Raw genomic sequence first — 24624 nt, forward strand, 5'->3', positions numbered from 1 at the left:
CAGGCAAAAGAAAACATCATAAAAAAAGTCAAAGTGTAATCTGAGAAAGAAATTACTTAGTAACTGAAAATAAATCAAATGTTTTATATTTTACCAATTGCGTGACATAAACGGTAACACTCATAACTATTTATGAATTAAAATTTCATAAATACTTTTTAAAAGTGTTTTCTCGAGTTTACGAAACAGCTATAATTAATTTGAGACGGTACTAAATTGGTTCACTTATTTTTCAGATTAGAATTTGTTTGGTCTCAGTTGGGAAGCCTGTTCTCTGTCTGCTGTCGTCTGCTTACTTTAATTTTGCATTTATCTGAAGTAGATCATTAGAGAAAGTCAGCGGTTAGTGGTAGAGTTGGATAGTAGTTTACAAGTTCATTCGATTTAAGTTTAGTTAAAGTTTAATATTTCTTTTATTTTTGTACTTAGCGAACTGTTTACTGAATTAAAAAAGATGCCAGGTGATCACCAAGAAATTATTAAGCGTCAGAAGACGGTAGGTTTATATTATATGAAAAATATGTTCATATTCGAAGGGTCTTGTACTCTTCTGTTTAACGTTTATTGTTTCTCTCTTTGTGAGAATACTTCGAAATTTATTTTTAGCGTGTTAATTGGTCGATTTCCTTTTTTTGAAGTTAGTTTCTTTGAAAAATTGTATAATATAATTAGGCAATCGTGATTATATTAATGTACTCGTTTATATTAGTACACTGGTTTTCTTTTAGGTTAAAAGATCAATGTTTTGTATTTTACATAATCGGTCTTGAACTTCGTAATTGATTTTAATAGAAATGCCAGTTATAACATAACCTAAGATTTGTGTGAAATATTTACCAAAAGTATTTATATTTTCTCTTATACTGTATACAACCAAGCTTTAGGCAAAATTATATTTTGTTAGCATTTAAACCCATTTTAATGACTGTCATAAAAATTATCATCTAATAGTGGAACTCCCATTTTAAGATGTAAAATCTGGCTGGTAGTTTTATTCTGTTATGTTGTTTTTCAGTTCATTGTTTATATTATAAGCTTTTTTTAAAATTAGATGTGAATTTACAAAAGGTAACAGTCTTTCCTGAAAGTGGCATATTCATTTTCAAGAATAACAGATGTGTCATGTCAGGCTTATAGGGGAAAAATGTTGCCTTCTTTATTGTACTAAATATACTATTGCGCATCAGCATGCCACAAATCTGAACTAATGATCAGCCATACAAACCTTGACTTTGTTCACTGAAAAGACTGGCTGTTTAGTTATCGTTGTTTCTGTCATAGAAGATGACTACTGTGTAGACGGCTCAGTTTGTGTACAAGTCAAAGTACCCTTTCTATGGGAAATAGTGGTTTATACATTGCTATCACTCATTAAGGGAGATAAAAACTACCAGTTTTGATGAATTTTTTCATTTCAGATAATATCAGGGTAATTATATACACTTACGGACTCACCTTTAGTTTTGATAAAATTTGTAATATACCTTATTTAGGACTTAAGTTATACATTACAGTTGAAATTATTTGTCAGAAATGCAATTCACCCAAATTATGTTCCTCATAAGTTAGTTACAGTGTCCGCACCCAAAATTTTATTTTGACTATATATTTATAATATGCATGTGTATAGTGCAAAATAACCTGTATTCCCTGACTATATAAGAAAGGTTAGATTTACTTTAGGTTAAGTTGAGCAGAAGTCTTGAGCTGTGACTTCATCAGATGAATGACTGTAAGTTTCGGTCAAATTCATAAATTACTTACAAACCAGCCTAACCTGACCTTAACCTTACACCTACCTACCTCAATTAAATTTCACTTAAACCAAGTTATTTACTCCATAAATAATGTATATTGCACATTTACTAAAACCCACACCTTACTCTTTATTTACCAGGATGTAACTCGGGTGAAAGAAGTTTCTGATGAATAATTTCAGTTATAACAATTAACTTAATAAGATCGTAAATAAGGTATATTCCAAATTTCACCAAAATCAGAGTTGAAACATAACTGTATATAATTACCAATATCAGATTCGTATTTTAGAGTTTTGTTTCTTTACATTCTGACCACTATGGATCATGTTACATAGTTTTTTCTTTTCCCTTTGTTGTTGTTGCCTTTCTTCTATTTATTTAGGTTTATACCTTTCATTTTCTTCTTTCTGGAAACTTAGATTCTTGAATCACTTTTCTAAATTTATCTTTGTCTTTACACATTTCCTTAGAAATGTTTAATATTTTTAGATCTGTTTATATTTCTTTAAACCAATTGGTCATTGTGGCTCTGTTTATATAGAATTTTTTTGTTTTGTCAGACTGGTTGTTTATTCTGTATAAACGTCCGTAAAACTGTAATCTTCTTTTCCGGATTAAGTCCCCTATTTTTTCTGTACGTTTGTAAATTTCTTTTTCACTTCTAAATTTGTAAATTATATCTTCATATTTTCCTCCATAAATTTTTCTTAAAATCTTTTTTCTACTTTTGATATTTCTTGTTTTGAAAAAAATTGTAGACATTCTGCCCCATACAGTGGTTCTGGTAAGATTACAGTTTTATAGCGCCCCAATTTGGAGTTACATGACAGGGATTTTTTACTATAAATGTTCTTCATGAGATGATAGGCAGTTTCCATTTTTTGTACTCTATTCTTCATTCAATTTTTTTCAATTCTATTTGATGTTATGATTTTAACCAGATATTTAAATTTTTGAACCGTACTTATTTCTTTGTTGGAAATTTTAAGGGTTTGAGCTCTGTTCTCCTTGTCTTTGGAAAACCAGTTAGTTAGTTTTTTCATAAGAAATTTGAAGATGACTTTGATTGCGGGTTCGCTTGGTTTGTAAATTTTGATTTTACCATCATCTATATCTCTTGCAAAAATTACAATATCATCTGCGAAGACCAGAATGTTTGTATTTATGAATTTACTTTTAGTGTCCGTTTTCATGTACCTTTAACTTTTTAAGTTCTTTCGCCCATTCGCTTATATCTTTTTCAAGGGAACAATTAAAGAGGATCAGAGACAGTCCATCTCCTTACAACAGTTTTAATTTCAAATAGTTCTGAAAGTTCTTCTAAGAACTTTAGATTTTGTGTTTGTTGATGTTTCTTTTATAATGTTTATTGTTCATATAATGTTTATCGGATCCATCTTAAATTCTTCAAGGATTTTAAGTAGAGATTTCCTGTGGATGGAGTTGTAGGCTTTCTTAAAAAGTTTAACTAATTTTGGCTGTTCAATTTTTTGGTGTAATAAAATTTGTTTTAGATTAAAGATTTTCTCCGTACAACTTCTTAAAGGTCTAAATCGTCCTTTCCAGTTTCTTTTTCCGTTGTCAGTTGTATTTTACTTAACAATATTTTAGACAAAACTTTGTACGGTATTGACAACGGTGAAATTCCCCTGCGGTTATTGAAGTTTGCTTTATTAACTTTTGTGAAGGGGATGTGTTAAAGCATTTTCCCAATCTTTTGGATTCTTTCTGTTTCTCAGATTTCTTTAAAGATTCTTTCCAGTTTTTTTGCACAGTTATTCATTGGTATATTGCAGCATTTCTGCAGCTACACTGTCTTCTCCACATTTTATCATTTTTAAGCGATTTTATTATTTATTTCCTCAGCATTTGGAGGTTGGGAAATTAGGCAATTTCGATTATTTTTCTGAAAGTTAAAAGTTTCTTTAGGGTTGGGGCAATTCTGCAGGTTTTAAAAATATTTAGCTGATTATATTAAATTTTTTTGATTATTCATTAATAGGTTACATTTTTCATTCCGGATGTTAGTAAAAATTGGATTAAAGCCTGCTAATTTGGTAAAAATTTCTCATTATTTTTAACAAAATTTTCTACTAAAATTTTACATTGTTGTTTTTCATAATTTATTTCTTGATTTAATGATTTTAGAAATTTCTTTTTTTTATTTAATCCAGATTTCGGTTTTTTCTTTTGTAGGGTTAGAATTATAATTTTTCAATATTTTTTCTCTTCACAGACATTATTACACCAAACTTGTTTTTTTCTTTTTAACTTTGGAGAAAGTCTCTTCTGCCTACTCTATAATTTTGTTTTTAAGTTTATTCCAATCCTTATTTTTGATCCTTGCAATTTTGTTTTTAAATTTTTCAATAGTTTCTTCTTTATTTAGCTTTTGGATGTTAAATGTTTTAAAATTGTTTGGTTTTCTTTTAATTATAATTTTATTTGGAACAAATAACGGTCTGAATCAAATTCAAATTTTCTTACTTTTACATTTAAGATTACTGTTAGGTTATCTTTAGAGATTGCAACGTGATTTACTTGAAATTCTCCAAGTATTTGGTTTGGAAACTTCCGTATTTTACATTTTTGGGGATTTTCTTTAGTTTTGTTTTTCTTTAGTTTAGTTTTCATTAGTTTCAGCCAAAAGTTTTACAGGTACTTAAGTATTAACGCCACCGTAGCTACAGCTTTATTTAATAACGAAGTAGTCAATCGGATTTCGGGGGAAAATGGGCCGAAACAGATTCAAAACAGAATATAAATGGTTATTTATATTTATTTATTTTATAAATATAATTTAACCAAACTTAACCTATGCTCGCTTCGCTCGCTAACCTTGACTAATTAACACCGTAATTTTTTGAGTATTTATTTAATAAATTCAGTAATTATTGCAATAATCAAATTGCAATCGGTTACGATGTTACTGGAATTTCTGGTATTTGCAAAATTTAATCTTTCTGTAAGCCAATAATTTATTAATTACTATTACTAATAATAATTATTATTAAGAGTGTTAATAAATTAGCGACCGGGGAATAAAATACCCTACGTATTTGTTAGTTTTAAAATATCTTATCCCGTAAATACTTATCGCATATAACCGTTTCGAAATCGATGTAAATTAACGGGTGGATCACATCATTCCTATCCCAACGTCATATTAATGTAAAATATAGGACAAGCATCTTAGGATTCAAACAGGTTAAAAAGGGACTCTTCCAAGGGTCGATACTCTGATGGAAAAATCGCGCGTTACAGAAACCTTACTTTATGTTGACGACTTGGTAATCTGGAGGACCAGCAGCAAGATCGCAGCTCTTGAAAAGCGGACTAACTGTATGTTAAAGATGCTAAAGGGCTGGTCAGAAGAAAACGAAATGATCATCAACCCACAGAAGACAGTCTTTCAAGTATTTACGCTGTCTAAAAGCGACATAACCTCGAATCGATAACCTTCTATTGAATTTAACGATCAGCCCGTAAGTAGGACTAACGAAGCGAAATATCTGGAACCGGTGCTTGATAACAAACTGACCTGGGCTAAACAAAGCGAACATCCTGCAGCGAAAGGTGAATATAGGCTGCGACTGATAAAACAAATAGCGGCCGTGAAATGGGGAGGTTTGCTTATACGTCGTATGCAAGACCAGTTCTGGAGTACGGATCCGGAATTACGATGAAAGCCACTGACCCGGCCTTGAGAGGTCTTGATTTGGTTCAAAATAAGGCGCTAAGAATCATTACCGTTGCGGCAACCCCGATATTAGCCGTGCAATTACACGCCGAACTTGAGTCCGTAAAAGACAGACGAGAAAGGAATGCCGTCCTCCTTTACGAGCGCGTTCTTAGAAATACAGTGCCTGCCGGGCAAAGAATTAGGGATACAATCCAGCGGCTAAAAACGCAAGCGACATTTAGCCGTGTGACAAAATCTATCGCCTCAAACCTAGGCCTGAACTTTGAATTAAGAGAGCCTCTGCCAGACCTATCTAAACGTGGTTTTGGATGTGTCTGTTTACGGTCGCTTTGGACTTAATAATGCCCATCGATAAATCTTTGACTCTTGTGGAAGAACAAAAGGCGGTAGCGTCGGCCGCTATAGCTGAACGCTATCCCGAGTCAGAATGGATGCGAATATACACAGATGCATCAGCTGCTGGAGCAAATACCGATGCAGGCGCAGGTGTGTATACCGGCCTGTTTCAAGTTTCAGCAGCTGTTGGAAAAAATGCCACAAATTTTGACGGAGAGGTTGCCGCTATTACACCGGCCCTAGAAAAAATGACGGATGCTGCCGAAAAAAGATAGTGCTGTTGTGGGATTCGAAGGCAGCACTGTTTGCAATCGCCTCTACTTGTGGAATCCTAACGCGCCGAAAAAACGTGGTCATCCTGAGTAAAACAGCAGATGGGCTAGTGATACGATGGTTTCCGGCCCGTTTTCGGTATCCGTGGAAATGAACAAGCGTGTCGCCTTGCGCGGTTGGGTGCGTGCCAACCACAGCCCATCTCGCTTCTTAGTGCGAAACGAATGATCTTCAGTGCTATGGAGAGAGCAAGAGGAGCAAATTTTAGAGATTGTAGTGACAAACCTTGGGCGTTGCTCAACCCTAAAAAACTAGCTCCACTGACTTTACAAAGAGCGGTAGCAGTGGCATGTTTTAGACTAACCGTTGGACACGATTATTTGCGATACCATCTAAACAGAATAGGAGTAGCTGAGACTTCACTGTGCGTCGTAGGCAACGAAGAAGAAATGACAGCCGATTATATATTTGTATGTCCGGCAACATTACCTAGGGTAACTGACAAGAGCCGCGTTAATATGGCGGCTGTATATTGGGCTGTCAGGGATAAAATGGCAGAAATGCCTACTCTGGCGTAGAAATAAATAAATCATGTAACCATTTCTTGCTCTTAATGCCTTCTTGGCGAATATTTCTATATCCCTTAGTACTATTATCGGTCATCTTTTGAGTAGGAAAATCAGTAAATTGTGAGATGCTCTGATTTTATTTTATCTCTTTGTATTTCATATTTGTTTTTAACAAATTTATTTCAGGTATCTGCTTTTTATGTTATTTATTTACGGCATATATTTATAGATCTGTATGAGTATTGTAAACGATTAGAGAAGAAAAGAATGCTAGTTGTAACGGCAAGGGTGAATTTACTCGAGGGAAGATTTGGGTTATAACCAAAAGCGGTTGCAACGTCATAAATGAAAGCAACGGTGTAAAAAAATGTCGTGAATATTGACGTTTTCCAGGGTTGAAAAAAATTGTAAAAGATGTAATTTTAGGTGTTTTCGCATATTACCAAATTTTTATTAACAAAATGAAATTACGACACTAATTATTTTATGTAATGAAAAAGACTTGAGCTATATTACAGCTCAGAAAGATGAAGAGAGATTAAAGATTTAACGAGGTCAGACGTTTTTGTTTCACGCGAGTGCTATATTTGATTCGCACGGAAAGTGAAAATTACACCGGTATACTGGAATCGTGAACAAATGACAATCTAGTACGATCGTTATTAGAATCTATTGCGGTTTGAAAGGATTTTATATTTGTTCGTCATCATCCGGTTTCTGCTTAACGACAGGTCTCTGTTTCCATCCGTTTCTGTCTCGAGCCGACTTCGTCTCATCCGTTAAGGTCACCCTTCTTCCTCGCTTCCGATGCTGTCGTCGAGATTCTGCCTTCTCTAACCGCATTTCCTAACCGGTTTACTTTTTATTTTGCGCGCTAAACGCATAAGCGCTTCTTCTTTAATCCTGTTCATCGCTTCCTCGTTCCTTACTTTATCTTTCCGTCTTACTCCCTCTGTTCTTTAACGTCCGTTCTCAAAAGCCTCGATCCAGTCCCTCTACCTCTTCCTCGTTGACGGCGCGTATTTTTTAAGGCGTATAAAATGCGAAAGACTTGGGAGAAGTTAAACGAGAAACGGATAAGCGGATCGAATCGAAATAGTTCTTGAAACAGAAATAGTAATTTAAATATTTTTTGAGTTTATGAAATTTTAAAACGACGTATGAATGACAGAAACCGCAGAAAACTTACCGTAGATTTTTTCTACTTGGAAAAAGCAAGAGGGAGGAAATTTTACATTATTTTTCTTATTAGAAAAGTATCCGTTATACTTTTCCTCAAACTCGTCTGTTTTAAGTATAATCGTAGGTTTCAAACGGGCCGCACAGTCTTTTTGTTTGATTTTGTTTTTTGTAGGAGAGAGGAGAATATTTTTTTACTTTATGCTAACGGTCTTTCAATTTTTTCTGGCGATGTTTTTACTCCAGTTCACCTACCTCGAGTTAGTAGTCACGGGGTAAAGGTGAATTACCCCGCTACTTTGTCAGATTTTTATAAAAATATAATAAATTTAACGTATTATTGAATGCGATGAACGCGATTCATCGACCGGATTTTACGATAATATGTCTATTTGTTCTGCAGCTATTAAATATAAATATAATAGACATCGATAAACGCCAAAAAACCTCTCCTCATCCCATTCTCACACACGCACACGCATTCATACGTACAGAATTGCATATAATTTTGTTTTTTTTTACACTTTGGATTTAAGGGAAGACAAAACGGCAAGAATACAAAAACCAGTATATTTTTAAAAACAAAACGAAACGAACAGAAAAACATATTTTAGTTTTTTTGATCGATGAAAACCTAAAATAATCGTATTAATGTATGAATTTTTAAAATTAGTTTCATAATATATCAGAAACGAGCCGGTCTAAAAAACGTCTCTAGTTTTATTGTATCGACAGTAATATAAGTTTTTCAATTATTACGATTAGGGATTTTTAAACTATTGAATGAAACTTCTTATCGTCAAAAAAAATTCAGGTTACAAGATAGCCTTGATACAGCATTTAAAATCGAATGAGGTTAGTTTTTAAATCCCAATTTAATCATTACAATTTCGTTCTCGTTTGATCAATTACATATTTATAACTGGTTATTCGTGATTATTATTGAAAATTGTGTTAATAGTAGAGTTAAATTGATTGTGCTGTTAGCACCAGTGTTATAAGTGATTATTTCTGTGAATTGATACAAATTAATATATATATATAGGCGCGCGCGCGCACACACACGCACATACACACACAGTTGTCCCAAAAGATGTGAAAATGGCTAACTTAGGGTCTGATTCAGGAGATCAAAATAAAAAAAAAAGTTTACATGTATAAATGCCCTAACGTATTTTATTTTCCCTTTGTCAGCCATTTCTTACATTTTTTCAATAAAAATTTAAATCTTAAGAATAGATTAAAATATTTTAACGAAGTTCGGTGAACTTTTGCCGAACAACATCTACTAAAAAATTAATACACGTTTGAAAATCCAGAATTATTAACGTTTTTCATCGGCGAAATTACGTTTAGATTTTGGGAAGTCGGTCGCGCTGAACTTTTCGGTGCCCCTTATTTTTTAAAAATAAGGCGATGCAGCTTGACAGTTCCGTTACATTTTTTAACTCTGAATAGCATTCTAAAATATTATAAACCGATAATTAGATTCGCAATTTGTTTCGCTATAATTTTAATAAATCGTTGTGTTTCACAAACGTTGTGAAAGATTACCAGAGTATACTGGCCTTTTTGTATTTTTAGCTAAGTATAGCGTTTCTAGTTTAATATTGAGTTACGTATAATTTTATCTTCATAGAAGCGGTAAATTTTATTATGTCCTCTTAACGATCGTGAAAGTAACGATAATTTATTATGAGGATGCGAGCAGTAGTTCGGCATCTCCAGATCTAATTAACAATTAGGCTAATCTCCGAACGAGGTTAGATAACTGCGTTTACTATAAATATAGCATCTTAGTTGCGTATCGTTATTATTTAGGTCACTTCTTTTTTTATTATAACGATTAACTTTTATCTCCTGTTTGTTAAGTATTTCTTTGTTGTGTACGACTTTTTAGTGGAAATTTGATAAGCGACATTTTAAATTTTATTATATAATACTGTCGTATTTTACGATTTAGTTAACTTGTCTAAGTTTTAAAACTATTATAAATTTCTTTTTAAGTATTAAGCGACGAGGAAATTAACGGAAGCGGTAAGAATCTACTTTTGTTGAATTACATAGCGACAAATTAAAGTTCGGAATTACGTTTCGTAGAAAGAAATATACTTATTATTATGTAAAAAAAGAGTAAAGGACCGATCATTCAAAAGAGATATTCTATTTTTGTAAAGGGACACCGTTTCGATGGCCATGATTTTAAAAACTTTTAACGTAGCGTAGATTTTAGGGGAAAGAAAGCGTGTAAGTAATCGGTTTGGCGACATAATTTTTTTACCGTATAATTACGGTAAAAATGCCTATATAATATAAGCGGGTATATTTTTAAAAGGTGAAAAACAAATGTCAACGGAATCTGCGTTCCTAAAGCTGGATTTGCAGATGCGGTAGTACTGTGCGTGAACCGTACCGCTACCGCGTCGTGACTGTTTCAAATGAAAAACGGTCTAACCCGTTTGAAATGCTTAAGCCGTTTTCAATTTACACGTTCAGGACTGTACGCGTACCGCGCTCAGACCGTACGCTCTTCGACTGCTTCGAAGACAATTCATCAAGGTCGTGACAGACGTCTGTCGTGAATCGGTAAGTTTATTTGTAAATAAAAGGGAAACGAATAAAAATTCAAACAAATTAATAACAAAAAAAATTAATCGATTTTCGCGTCAGATTTGTAACGTTTCCGTTAATCTTTGGTTGGGCTAGGGCTTTTTTTATCGCATCGACTTGCCGTGGAACCTTTCTTGCTCCTTCGATATAATCGCTGAATTTTCTAAGAATTTCCACGGCCTCTAAAATTTGGAATGGAAGTAAGTAATGGCTGTACGTCAGACTCGGAATCGTCAAAGAAAAATTCAGAATCGTATCCGTGAAGAAAATTATGTAGAACGCGAGTAGCGTGTGTTTTTTTCCGCATTTTCATATTTATCTGAAAACGCCCGTAGAATAGTCGGAATCTTTGCACCGTCGGTCAAAAGCATTTTCTGAGGTACGCCGGGCTCTTGATCGGCTGTTATTAAATGTATTTTCGTTACTCTGCGAAGAAGATCTTTGGCGATAAATATTTCTTAAAAGGGAAACTTTCTTTCCCCACCAGGACAAAAGGCGATGGATCTTAAGTTCCAGGTAGTGATTTTGGCGGAGGTATATGCAGCGTCCCTTGTTCGAGATGTTGAACTAGATTCCAGGTTCCCAAAATACCGCCATCACTAGATTTCCCGTACCCTCCTACATCCACGACTACAAACTTGTAATTCGCATCGGCTGTAGCCGATAAAACTATTGAAAATTAACCTTTCTAATTAAAATACAGTCAACCGCTTTTTGGAGGTGCTTGTATCACTATTGCTTTCCGTCAATCGGACCGATGCGGCTTGGGAATTACCGATAATAGTTAAATTCTTCTGCGATTCCTTTACATATTTTCCGATGGAGGTGGTAAAAACGATGGTGACAGCTTTGCCCAAATACATTGCATGTTTCCACGATGATCTTATGAATGGTGCTAGGGGACATCTGTAACTGTACCTTAAAGATGCTTGATTACTTCCGGACGCTAAAAACCTGAAATTAATAAAAAAAAAAAAATTAGTAGTTTAGTATTATCGCGCGTAAACGCGATAAAATAATTCATTGTTATTTTAATAAATAATTACGCGATATAAATTTCTATTCTCTAAAAATTATGTGTTCGGCTACTCTTTGAACAATATACGGCCTAATCCTATAAATAAAGTGTCGGTAAGAAACTTTTTTGTATTTAAAAAATTCAACAAACCCCAATACCGGGCATCTCTCTTCTGGTGAAATGCATCGCCGCCATTTGGTATTTTGCTTTGTAAGCTCAGGTCTTAATAATTCCGCTAAAAATTCAAATTTACGAGCACTCATTCGAAAATAGTTTATGAACTTAATCGAAACTTCTTTCAATTTATTAAATATCGTATGGAACTCTCCTTTTTCTCTTGCCCTGTGTAAATTACGAGCCCGATAGGATTTTTTTTTGTACGAGCTCATACAAGCAGGCAATAATTACGTCCTCTTCGTCTGGATCCGTGACACTACTCGGTTTCAATCTACGAACGAGATAGTACTAATGAGCTGAAAGAAAATTAAAACGGCAGTAATATGTGCATAGTGTTTCAACAAGAGTAATCGGATTCGGTAGGAGCACAGTGTACCCATATGTGTAAATTGAGACCGTCGAAGACAGTTGCGATTCGGTAGCGGTACAGTACTACATGTATACATCTTGTAAACCTTAACCGACTTAAATGTACTCGTTTTATTACTCTGTTGATTTTTATCATGACAGTTCTTTTTTTCGCTTCTTTCACTGCTGTTTGCGCTAAATAACTTCTTTATTAATATTTAGTCTTTTACCCGTTTAATCTCTTAATACGTGTATCTTTTAACGTTTGTAGCAAAATATTACTCGTCGAACGCTTTTGCCAGATTGATGTAGCAAATACATTTAAACCGGACTACAGATGTATCAAATTCTTGAGCTTATATAGTCCATAACGAAGCTTAACAAGCGACTTTCGCTAAGTCAACATTTCACTTTGAAGTTCGACCGTCTAAAGCGATTGTGATCATTTTTTAGGCGACAATTTTATCGTTTTAGATTTATTTATTAATTTTTTACCGTTTTAACTTTTATAACGCTCTTTTTTATTTCGTTATAACGTTTATATTTTATTAACCGGTTTCCGACGATGATTATTATTTAAAAAATTAAATCGTATATCTGGTTTAAGATTTTTAACTTTTTTGTAAACGGTTGAATATTTTTTTTACGATCAGAAAATATTATTAAAAACTGTCTCTCTCATCGATTCATTAGCCTTTTGAAAGTAAAGTAATTAAAACGAATAAATGTTTTATTTTCTTAGAAAAAAATTTAATTCAAAGCGTGTAAGAGTGTTTTTTTCTTTTTATGATTTTTTTTACGTTTGAATAAGCAACAACTTTACGTATAAGTAATGAAAATCCTTAATTAATTGTTATATTTTGTTTCATTAAATTGGAGAATCGTGTATTACGGTGTTTAATGATTGCGTTAGTTTTTTTTAATGCGTTTAACAATGAATTTTCTGTATTCTTTTTAGTTTAAAGTAATTTCGTAATTTGTTTAATGAGGAACGATGATGTTAGCATAATTAATAGAAGGAAAATTGGTTTCTTATTCTGTTTTTTTATATTTGATATCGATATCCTTTATGTTAATTATAAAGTTATCCTTGCACACACACACACACACACACACACACACACACACACACACACACACACACACACACACAATATATATATATATATATATATATATATATATATATATATATATATATATATATATATATATAGTTAATGACCCTTACATCCTGCTATTTCTTAATTAACAGTTGATAATTTTGAGATTCTCACCTCCTTTGAATTGAAAAAATAATGAATTAGAAAAAAGAAGCGCTTTCTTTCCAAATGTTGTACGTTTTTTTACTTGGAATTAATTGAATTCCTAGTTAAGATCTTTATCTTAAGTGTTAGCGGGAAGTTGGCTGTTGACGTTGTATGTATGCGCCCTGAAGTAGGTTCCGTGCAGCACATCTGCTCGACTCTTTTTTTCAATTTTCAGTAAAATAGTTTGAGTTTATAAGAAAGGTTTCTCTGTTTCGCATTCAGTATTGTCGTATTCGTGCGGTCATTACTGTGGTCGTTTACTTATTCAAATCGTATTCGATTATCGGTGATAGTTGTCGTTATCCTTCCTTATTATTCCCGTAATATATTCTTTCTTCATTAGTTTTTTTCTTTTCTCCCTTCGTATTCGTTTTCGTAAAGTGCAGCCTATCGTCTTTCAAATTTTGTTTCCCCGATAGTAAAAGCTTACGGTGTAGATAGTCTTTGACAGGCTTTTCGTATGTTATATTTAAATCGACAGATATTTATCGCAAAACACCCCTAGAAAGTTCTCAATTTCATCTGGAATTTTCTTCATTTCGTGCAGGCATTGTATTTTCTTTGTGTTTTTAAGTCGCTTGCTGTCATCAGAACAGTAATAGTTTCCGCTTACTTGAACTTAATTAAATTAATCGTAAAAACAAAATTCTTGAATTATATTATTTCAATATTTTGGTATGCTTAAACCAAAATCTGATCCGGACCGTACTCGTTTTATTTTTGAACACGTGTGCAGTTTAAGCATCACGTCATCCTGTTAACGGCTCATATTTTATGACGCTTTCATTTTGTTCCACCGATCTCCATCGAGAATGTTATTTGCTTACCGATATTTTATTTACTTTTTGCGGATTGTTACCTTTGTATCGAGCAGCCTCCGGTTTCACTTTGTAAACTGTTAGTCTTTACGCGAGTAAATGTTGAGTTCCCTTTAATTTATGCGATACTTCATCCTGTGTATCTTAACGTATATGTTTTTTGCGGTTTTATATGTCTGTCGCAGGATAAGTTTTATTAGTATTAGTATTCTATCCTTTTTACTTACACGTTTATCTGTTCGTAAGGTATCGGTTTGCGACTTGAATTTTGAAATTCTTCTTTACCGACTAAACTTTTTCCTGTTTAATTTCAACATTGAATCGTAATCCCTCGTCTTATCGTGTAATGTCGTAATGCGCTGTAATATTTCTATCGCTTCTGATAGAATAAAAGTCATGCAAAACCGTAAACGATAAATCAAATATATTTTTAAACGTTGAAAATTTTAATCTTGTAATGTTTATATAACATTTATGTTGCGCTTTTGATGTTTGGAATGTAAAAATGATTTGTTCCTTAAAATCAGGAATTTTTTAGTACTTCGGTGCATCCCTTTTTTCAGCATCGTTTACGTTGTGTTACAGATAATTAACCGTTCCTTGCATCGATGTTGCGGCTCTGTTTTTAAATCTAATATATTCAAACAGAGCTAAGAAACGTCCTGATAAAATTTATTATTGTTGAAAGAAGTTATTTTTTACACGGGACTGTACAAATAAACATAGAGGCTTATGAGATTCTAGCGGTTGAGCGTTAGTCCTACTTCTTCTCATACGCTATTGAATTTTCATGAAAATTGCTGATGTTATTTTTATCGCTTAATTTTTTTTCAGATTGAATTTGGAAGTTATAAGATAAAAGCCGAATTGTCAAATCAAACTTAATTAAGCTTAGCTAAAAACCGTTAACCTAAACTATAATATTGACAAAAAAAGCATTAATTTTTGCCTTTATGTGAAGGTACTTAATTGTAATGTGCGTATCTAGAAACGTACAATCGTAAAACATTGTACGTTTTACATTGCACAATCGTTTTACGATTGTACCTCGTCTCTTTTTATCTCCGGTGTCAATATTACCGCACTGAGAGTACAGTTGGATATTTCTACTGCGAACAGCTTTAGGCTACGGCCAAGATTTTCTTTAGATTCTTCGTGTGTGTTTTTTTAGGAGAAATAGCAAACGTTTTGTTGCAGCATCTTCATTATCCAACTGGCGCTGCCGTCTGCGGTTAAAGCACGTATTATTTGTCGTCACAGGAATTTTGTCCGCGTATATAATTTTTTGGTAGTGATCTGTCTTGTTTGTTTCTTTAAATTTAGTATTTTCCTGATTAGATCGTCTTACATCAGATTTTTTCGAAAAGAAGGCTCTCGGTTCAATCCGTATGTTTTATTTTTATTTTTTTGTACTTAAGTCGAGAAGAATTCTATACAGAAGAATTGAGAGGAGAGTGGAGGAAGTGTTAGGAGAAGACCAATTTGGTTTCAGGAAAAGTATAGGGACAAGGGAAGCAATTTTAGGCCTCAGATTAATAGTAGAAGGAAGATTAATGAAAAACAAACCAACATACTTGGCGTTTATAGACCTAGAAAAGGCATTCGATAACGTAGACTGGAATAAAATGTTCAGCATTTTAAAAAAATTAGGGTTCAAATACAGAGATAGAAGAACAATTGCTAACATGTACAGGAACCAAACAGCAACAGTAGCAATTGAAGAACATAAGAAAGAAGTCATAATAAGAAAGGGAGTCCGACAAGGATGTTCTCTATCTCCGTTACTTTTTAATCTTTACATGGAACTAGCAGTTAATGATGTTAAAGAACAAGTTAGATTCGGAGTAACAGTACAAGGTAAAAAGTAAAAGATGCTACGATTTGCCGATGATATAGTAATTCTAGCCGAGAATAAAAAGGATTTAGAAGAAACAATGAACGGCATAGATGAAGTCCTACGCAAGAACTATCGCGTGAAAATAAATAAGAACAAAACAAAAGTAATGAAATGTAGTAGAAATAACAAAGATGGACCACTGAATGTGAAAATAGGAGGAGAAAAGATTATGGAGGTAGAAGAATTTTGTTATTTGGGAAGTAGAATTACTAAAGATGGACGAATCAGGAGCGATATAAAATGCCGAATAGCACAAGCTAAACGAGCCTTCAGTAAGAAATATAAGTTGTTTACATCAAAAATTAATTTAAATGTCAGGAAAAGATTTTTGAAAGTGTATGTTTGGAGTGTCGCTTTATATGGAAGTGAAACTTGGACAATCGGAGTATCTGAGAAGAAAAGATTAGAAGCTTTTGAAATGCGGTGCTATAGGAGAATGTTAAACATCAGATGGGTGGATAAAGTGACAAATGAGGAGGTATTGCGGCAAATAGATGAAGAAAGAAGCATTTGGAAAAATATAGTTAAAAGAAGAGACAGACTTATAGGCCACATACTAAGGCATCCTGGAATAGTCGCTTTAATTTTGGAAGGACAGGTAGAAGGGAAAAATTGTGTAGGCAGGCCACGTTTGGAATATGTAAAACAAATTGTTAGGGATGTAGGATGTAGAGGGTATACTGAAATGAAACGACTAGCACTAGATAGGGAATCTTGGAGAGCTGCATCAAACCAGTCAAATGACTGAAGACAAAAAAAAAAAAAAACTTAAGTCGAGAAATGACATTTACTTAACGGTGGCCAAAACTGAGCTTTTAAGCTGGCATATTACTTATTGGAATTTCGTATAAAATGCTAATTACGGAGCCGGTAGCTTCCCCGAAACTCTGTAATCTTCGAAAGAAATGTTTGAAAAAGTTATCTTTTTCATCACTTGTTTTTTAGGAGGCGCTTTCTTATAACGGTTTATTCCCGTTATTCTGGAACGTCATCTCTTATTGATTTTCTCGTAAAATTTCAGATGCTGCAGAAATCATCTTTCTAAAATGTTAGCGTTTATCTTACCCTTTGAAGCTTGTCTTTCTGAAATCTCCGGTAAGATGTAGATACCGAAAAGGATAAGCGCGATAACGTTTTGGTGCTTTAGCTTTATGAAGCGTTTAGATGTTTGTCGCTGCTTTTTATATTATCCGAATTAAATAAATAAATATATTCTATTAATTAGAAAAGAACAGCTATAACAACTTAAACTTCATATTAAAATTTATATTATTAAAACAAGAAATAATACGGTTTTTGCAAAATTAAATCAAATAATTACAAATATCGCGATTAAAGTAAAGATTGCTTCAAATTTGTGTCGCGCAACGACTTCAGAAAAATGTGCTGAACGTTTGCGCGCCTTCTTAAGCGATTTCTTTCGTGCGAATTTTGAGTGTTCATATGGGTAAATGTCACAGTTAGATTTGTTACAGCAGAGGAAAAGTTGCATATTTTTTTGTTAGAAATCTTTATTAAACTCAAGACGGACGTTAATTAACGGTAGGTAAATTTATCGATACTCACACCCGTATACTTTGATCGTTGCAGTCTCCAGCCGCCTAATTTTTCTACATCTTGACCGCTTTTTTTTTGCGATCGCATTGTGTTTCCTCGCTCGGCTGAGTATTTCAAGAGTAATCGTCTTAAAGGTGCGCCGAATCTTCTTTTAAATCTCATTTATTGTTTATTCAAATATTACAAACTTTTGCCTTCACATAGGATAGCGGTCGGTCCCCATTCGTTTTTGGATCAAATTTTTGGTAAGGCCCCTACGAGTTTCGCCTTATACGATCCCAGACCGGAGTCTTACCGCTAAGTCGTACTCTAATGAGAATCCAGTAACGCCATGAAATTCCGTTCTATCGAAGAGTGACGGATATGAAAATCGACCCTATCAAGCTCTGGAGTCAGCCGTGATGAAAACATACGGAAGTACGATATACCAAGTCGTAGTCTGCGGCCTGTTTATAACAAGGAACTGCGTCCTTTAATGTAACTTGTACTTTAAAAGTTTGGTCCTAAGCGTACCATTTTTGTTTATAAAGAGTATTTACTGCAGCATCTGATCGTGACTTTCGGTATAACTTGTGAAAGTCATTTCCTGGTTCTTTGTTAATTTTTTTTTGTAAAATAATATGCATATATACAAAGAAAAAATTAATTTCTTGGTTATGTAGAATGTAGTCTATATAAGTGGTATTCAATCGGTAAACGATATAGATTATATATCTGTGATTACAGTATTGCACCGATAATTATTTTAACGTATTTTATTTTATTTTCGTGTTAAGTAGCGATCGTATTTTGAAATTTAAAAATCGATTAAAATAAAACCGGGTATTGCTTATATTCAAATCCTTTTTTTATTACACGCGTTTAACCGGTTTGATACGAAAGGATGTTTTAGGTGCGATCGAATGAAACTAGGGACAAGCCAGTCTTATATGAATTATTGGCCGTATTCCAGTAAGTTGACAATGTCAAGGTATTATATATTCTTAAGAGTTCGTAAGAATAGTGCATAATATCGAGAGAGAAACAGCCTTTTAATAGAAGATTGTTCTCTTGTATTATAATCGTTGTTTTTATAAAAATATTGAGTTTTACAATTTTGAAAATAATTTTAACCGTTATGTTATATCGATTGGTATTACGATGAAAATTATTAACCGTTATTTTTAATTTTTAATCGTATCGGAATGAGGTTTTCTCGTAGAATAAATAATGGACGTAGTATCATATAATAACATATACCGTATCATTTAACACTAATAAAAATAAGAATCCTGTCTTACAAATTAAACCGTAACGACTGAAATGTATATATATCGGGCAGACAGGACGTGCAAATTCATTTAAAAAGAACACACGCAAGCGTTATGTTATATTATATATTAATTCAGGCTTTATAAACCGAGTAATAGAAACAGAACACACAAACAGACGCACACATGCACCGAATATTCACACGAAATGGAAATATTACGCGGAACACAAAAATACCAGAACTTTTCGCCCCGTGACTCCCTAAATAATATGAAATGTACAAACATAATAAATTTGAATAACATTTTTTTTTCCTCAGTCGTTTTACTAGCGAGATCGTCTTTTAACTTCAACGTAATTACTACATCCTACGTCATCGGTTATCCGTTTCGCCTATCCGATTTTTGTCTTCTTTTTCGGTTTTTCTTTTCCGGATCCCCTGTGTTCAGGTTAATCAAACTGAACGTCCAGATATACGCCTGTCGATCTACTTTCCCTCTTTACAAGATTTTTTGTTACAGATCGCGATCGATTTTTATTCCTCTTTTGTTTGTCCTTAAACTTCTTTGTTCGGTACTTAATCAGCCGTCCTAATTATTAGTATATTCCTGTAACACCGCATTTCAAACGACTTTCTTTTCCTTTCTGTTTTGTTACGCTACGGACTCCCAGACGTCTTTGTTGAACGAAATCTGTCTTTGCACATGTGCTAATCCGCCTTTAGAATTCTACTTTTTTCTCCGTCTTTCGTAATTCTACTAATTTAAATGAATTTCTACGTTTTCGATGTTTTATTTTCAAAGTACTTTAAAATAGAGGCGGGGGCAAACCTGCTGTTAGTATTTTAAGTTATGTCGTGAAAAAGCGGCTAAGTTAAGTCCGATTAACAAAGTTTCGTTAAACCGTTCCATTTATTCGTAAAAATTTGGTTCCGGGTTTATAAAATTTTAATAGCAACGATGCTCCGTTTATACGAGTCGTCGTTTAAGCGAAACAGATGCCGATGTTTATAAATAAATACAGAGATACGGCCTTTTTTGTTCGATTAATCGCAGTCTATTAACACGGCTGCGAACACTTATAATAACGTACGCTTGTGTAGAATATTAGTGTTACGAGTCTGGGAAGCCACGTTATTTATGAAAATTGAAACCGAATTTTTACGAATAAATGGAACGGTTTTATTCAAACTTGTTAATCGGGCTTAACCTAGCCGCTTTTTTATGTCTTAACTTAAAAGTGTAGCAGCAGGTTTCTCCCTGCCTGTAGGTAAAAAATGTTTTTTAAACGTTTTTTCGATCAGGATTAACTTAGAATTTACTTTCTGTTATAGAGGAGAATACTATACAGAAAGTATTATAACCGGGCAAAATTTTGGATATTATTTTTTACATTTTTAGGTCCCAAAATAACAAAAAAAAAAATACGATGCAATTTTCTATACGTGCTATATCTATAAGTGCACTTCCATCTGCCAGGTGAATGTATAATTATGACATTTTACATGTCGACTCGTGTAATTGAACCGTTGATAAGAATCACATTCGGGTCGGAGGAGCAAAAATTTCTGCAAAATTTTATTTATTTTGCAGATGTTGTAGAAATAATTTGTATCTCTTACCGTTAAATCCGATAGTCTTAAAATTTAGGATTTTAAATAAGTTATTTTATCGTAGTAAAGTTCATATTTTCTAAAACTGTACAAAAATTCAAAAATAAAAAACTACCTGTCCCCTTTTTTTACTTTTGCCCAAAATTTCACGGGGTCACTGCATTTGCATATATAATTTTTTTGAGCCGTTGTCGGGTAAAATTACAAAAAATAAAATGACACAGCTCGTATTTGCCGAAAGAAATTGGACTTTAATTGGAGAAAAAAAACAACTTAACCTTTTCTTAAATCATAAACTTAAAAAATTAAATGAAATTATGAAATAAACATAACTTAATTCTATACAGAATTTATACAAGGAATATCACCTGAAATTAACGTATCAAATTATAATATTAAATGAGAAAATACATAAGCATACATTTTTCAAATAATCATTTTGAAAATCTACAATTTATCACACAAATAAACTGCATATAGGCTAATAATATGAAAATCTGCAATTTAACAAAGTCTGAAAACAAGATAACTTAAAACACCTTTTTTACAATTATATACTTATCAACATAACATCAATAAACATAGTGTAACTGGAAAACTGTTGTATTACTGACATATTCTGTAATAGTGAAAATTAGCAATGAACAAATGTCATTAACTTAGAAAAATAAACTACAATAATTTCAGTAGAAAAAGGAGTTAATTACAATATAATCAAATTGTGAAGTAATCATATAAAAAGAGTTCATTTTAGTAAGTAAGCTTTCTTGAAAATATTTGAGTTTCTTAGCCATTCTCATGTTAATGACTTGTTTTTTGTAATTTGTAAAAATAATATAATACTTGATAGAGCAAAACAATATTTAACATCGATCAAAAATATTAACAACAGCAAGAATCTAAAACATTGAAATTATGTGAAATATAAGAAGTAAATTTTAGTACTTAAAATAAACAAAGAAACAAAATTATAAATAATTATTGTCAAATGACTATAACCGTCTCATTGAAATTGTTATTTTCCAAATGAAATCTAAAGGTTGTGCGGTTACAAGAGTCAATGGAGTACAATAGAAAACATTCTTGAAAGTTGCTAAAATGTATATAAAATGTTATTAATCAACACGTTCATGTTCACTAATGTTTGTGACATACATATTTTTATTATTGTGAAGTAGTATTTAATTACAAGTAGATTTGATAATAACAATAGTTGGCATTAATAGCACGTGAAATATGCTACAAATGAAAAATAATAACATAACCTTTATCTAAGCCAATTGCATGACTATACTTGAGTGAAAAAATGGTTTTTAAACCAATCTTGAATTTCATATTCATAAAGTACAATTAGTTGTGTATTTCACTGATTTTACTAATAACAACATGACTGTTTAACATAATAAATGATGAATAATTTTAAATTGCCTTAATCACAGATAAATTTGTAAAAGATGAACTCGTGAATGAAAGTACACATGAATACATACAGTTTATCCTTGGCGTAGTCTACAATGGCGTATCAAAAAATACAGAGGTAAAACTTTGTTTAGAAATTGAGTAATACGGAGCGTCTCAGATTTGTAGTAACGAGTTTGGAGAGATTCTGCATCGATAAAATTGGTTGGTTTGTAGCAACTGAACCGCTTTCAGCACTAGACGATATTTACTGAATTTGAAAATTAACTTAACAAAGAAACGAGGCAAAGCAAAACATAGAAATCGGTGAAATCACGAAACACTGACGAGTAGAACAAGAAGAATATGGTGACAGAGAATTACCAACGTTTATGAAGGTACGAAGACGACGAGAGTATTAACACATTAAGCGAGAGAGAGAGAGAGAGAGAGAACCGCAAGCTGGTCCTCCGTGCCGGAGGACCAGCTGTGCATCCCAGCAACATGAAAATCTGAACTGGAATGACAAAGGTGGCGTGGTGAGAAGTAGGGGAGGCGAACTAGGCAATGGAGAGAAGAGTGTGTGTGTGTGTGTGTGTGTGTGTGTTGACAACAAGAGTAGTGTCTAAGTGTTAGTATGAGAACTATTAGAGAAAACGTGTGAAATTCGGGAACGAAGACAAAACAAATATAATTTACAAGCAAGCAGACCATTAAAGAATTACGTAAGACTGATAAAAATAATTTCTGAATACGCACACGTTGAAGAAATGACGTGATCGCAGACAAAGAAAATTAGACTTCTAGGAACTTTGACAACATTAAAATTGGTTAGAATAAAAAACACTTAAGAATAATATATGTATTAAGACTAAACAGCAATAAATAATCCGTGAGAGAAATATGCTGACCGTATTAAAGATGACGCAACAGTCAGTCAAGCTGGAGCCGAGAGAAATTGATAACTAAAACAACAAACCAAACTATAATTAAAGTACACATAAGATAAGCCTTACAAAAATGACGAGATCACCAACAGCAAGGTTGGGTTGGGATTTGTTCCATTTTGAACGAGAAGTGAGCTCATGTAGGTATTCTTTGGACCATTGATTCCGAAAATGTTGAATTTGTTGCTGTAGAAAAGTCCAGCGAACACGAAGAGAGAGAGTTTTCCGGGGATGAAGATGCGGAGTTGAAAGAACAGATCTGAGGAATAGTTGCAGCACAAAGGCGACGAGTGTGAATGCAATAAGGCGACAAGTGAGAATGCCCATAGGCATTCTCAAAAATGCAAAATAAATTTACCAAGCCTGTAATAAGTTTTCTTTCTTTCTTTTTCCTGTTTAGCCTTCGGTAACTACCGTTTAGATAATTCTTCAGAGGATGATATGTATGAGTGTAAATGAAGTGTAGTCTTGTACATTCTCAGTTCGACCGTTCCTGAGATGTGTGGTTAATTGAAACCCGACCGCCAAAGAACACCGGTATCCACGATCTAGTATTCAAGTCCGTGTAAAAATAGCTGGCTTTACTAGGACTTGAACGCTGTAATTCTCGACTTCCAAATCAGCTGATTTGGGAAGACGCGTTAACCACTAGGCCAACCCAGTGGGTAAGCCTGTAATAACTACAAGACTCAACCATAACCTTGAATTTATTGGAATAAAACAACTTTACGTATTGGCGTAAACAGCCGTGTTCGAAGAATGTATGTCGAACCGGTCCGAAGATATTAATCAAAATACCGATTGACATATACATAGTACATTTTCTGGGAATTTTTATGACTTTTTATAACTCAGAGGGTTGTGAAACGGTAACGTAAAAATAAAATATTTACGTAGAAATGTTGGACCTATCTCTATTATTTCTCTTTACAGCTATACTTACCACAAAGCGGTAATAGTTATAGCCGGGAAGGTAAAAGTAATATATAAAAAGGAGCTCCCTCTCGTGAATTTAATGGAGAGGGAGGTAATTAAAAAAAAAAGCTTTTTTCTGTTTTATATCCCGGTTTTTGTGAAAGTCGGACGATTGAATGAACGAGATCCATCAGAATATATGATTTATAATACTGTCTCTTTTCCTCCTCTATGAATCATGAGACCTAGCCGTTGGTGAGGGGGCTTGAGTGCTCAGGGATACACAGTAGCTGGACCGAAGGTGCAACCATATCGGAGAGGTATCTGTTGAGAGCCAGACTAAGGAATGATTCCTGAAAGAGGGCAGCAGCTCTTTCAGTAGTTGTTAGGGGCGTGAGTCACAATGACTTAAACGGCCATATCAGCATCACTCAGTCCTCTGAGTACTGCGCAGCTGAAAGCAATGGAAAACTACAGCTGCTTTTTTTCCAAGAAAATGTGGCTCTCTGCATTTTCATATAGCAATGATGGAGGCGCCTTCCTTGGTAAAATATTCCGGAGGTAAACTAGTCCCCCGTTCGGATCTCCGGGTGGGGACTACTAGGGAAGGGGTCACCAGAAAATTAAAAAATAACATTCTACGAGTCGGAGCGTGGAATGTTAGAAGCTTAAAAAAGGTTGGTAGGCTAGAAAATTTAAAAAGGGAAATGGATAGGATAAATGTGGATGTAGTAGGAATTAGTGAGGTTCGGTGGGAAGAGGAAGGCGACTTTTGGTCAGGTGATTGTAGAGTAATTAACTCAGCTTCAAATAATGGGCAGGCAGGAGTAGGTTTCGTGATGAACAAGAAGATAGGGAAGAGAGTAGAGTATTTCAAAACGCATAGCAATAGAATCATTTTAATAAGGATAAAATCAAAACCTAAATCGACAACGATTGTTAACGC

The 24624-nt window shown here is 33.6% G+C and overlaps 1 protein-coding gene across 2 annotated transcripts in view; it reads left to right on the top strand.

The window, feature by feature from the left end:
• The first annotated feature begins 319 nt into the window (after positions 1–319).
• The window catches only part of Papss (3'-phosphoadenosine 5'-phosphosulfate synthase), a 117686-nt gene continuing 93381 nt past the window's right edge, over positions 320–24624 (top strand). For both annotated transcript variants that reach the window (XM_075377909.1, XM_075377910.1), the window contains exon 1: positions 320–496. In XM_075377909.1, coding sequence (XP_075234024.1) covers positions 455–496 — 42 coding nt within the window. In that variant the 5' untranslated portion in view covers positions 320–454. The remainder of the gene's footprint in view (positions 497–24624) is intronic.

The sequence above is a fragment of the Lycorma delicatula genome, chromosome 10, assembly GCF_047948215.1.
Source record: "Lycorma delicatula isolate Av1 chromosome 10, ASM4794821v1, whole genome shotgun sequence".
Taxonomy (NCBI): domain Eukaryota; kingdom Metazoa; phylum Arthropoda; class Insecta; order Hemiptera; family Fulgoridae; genus Lycorma; species Lycorma delicatula.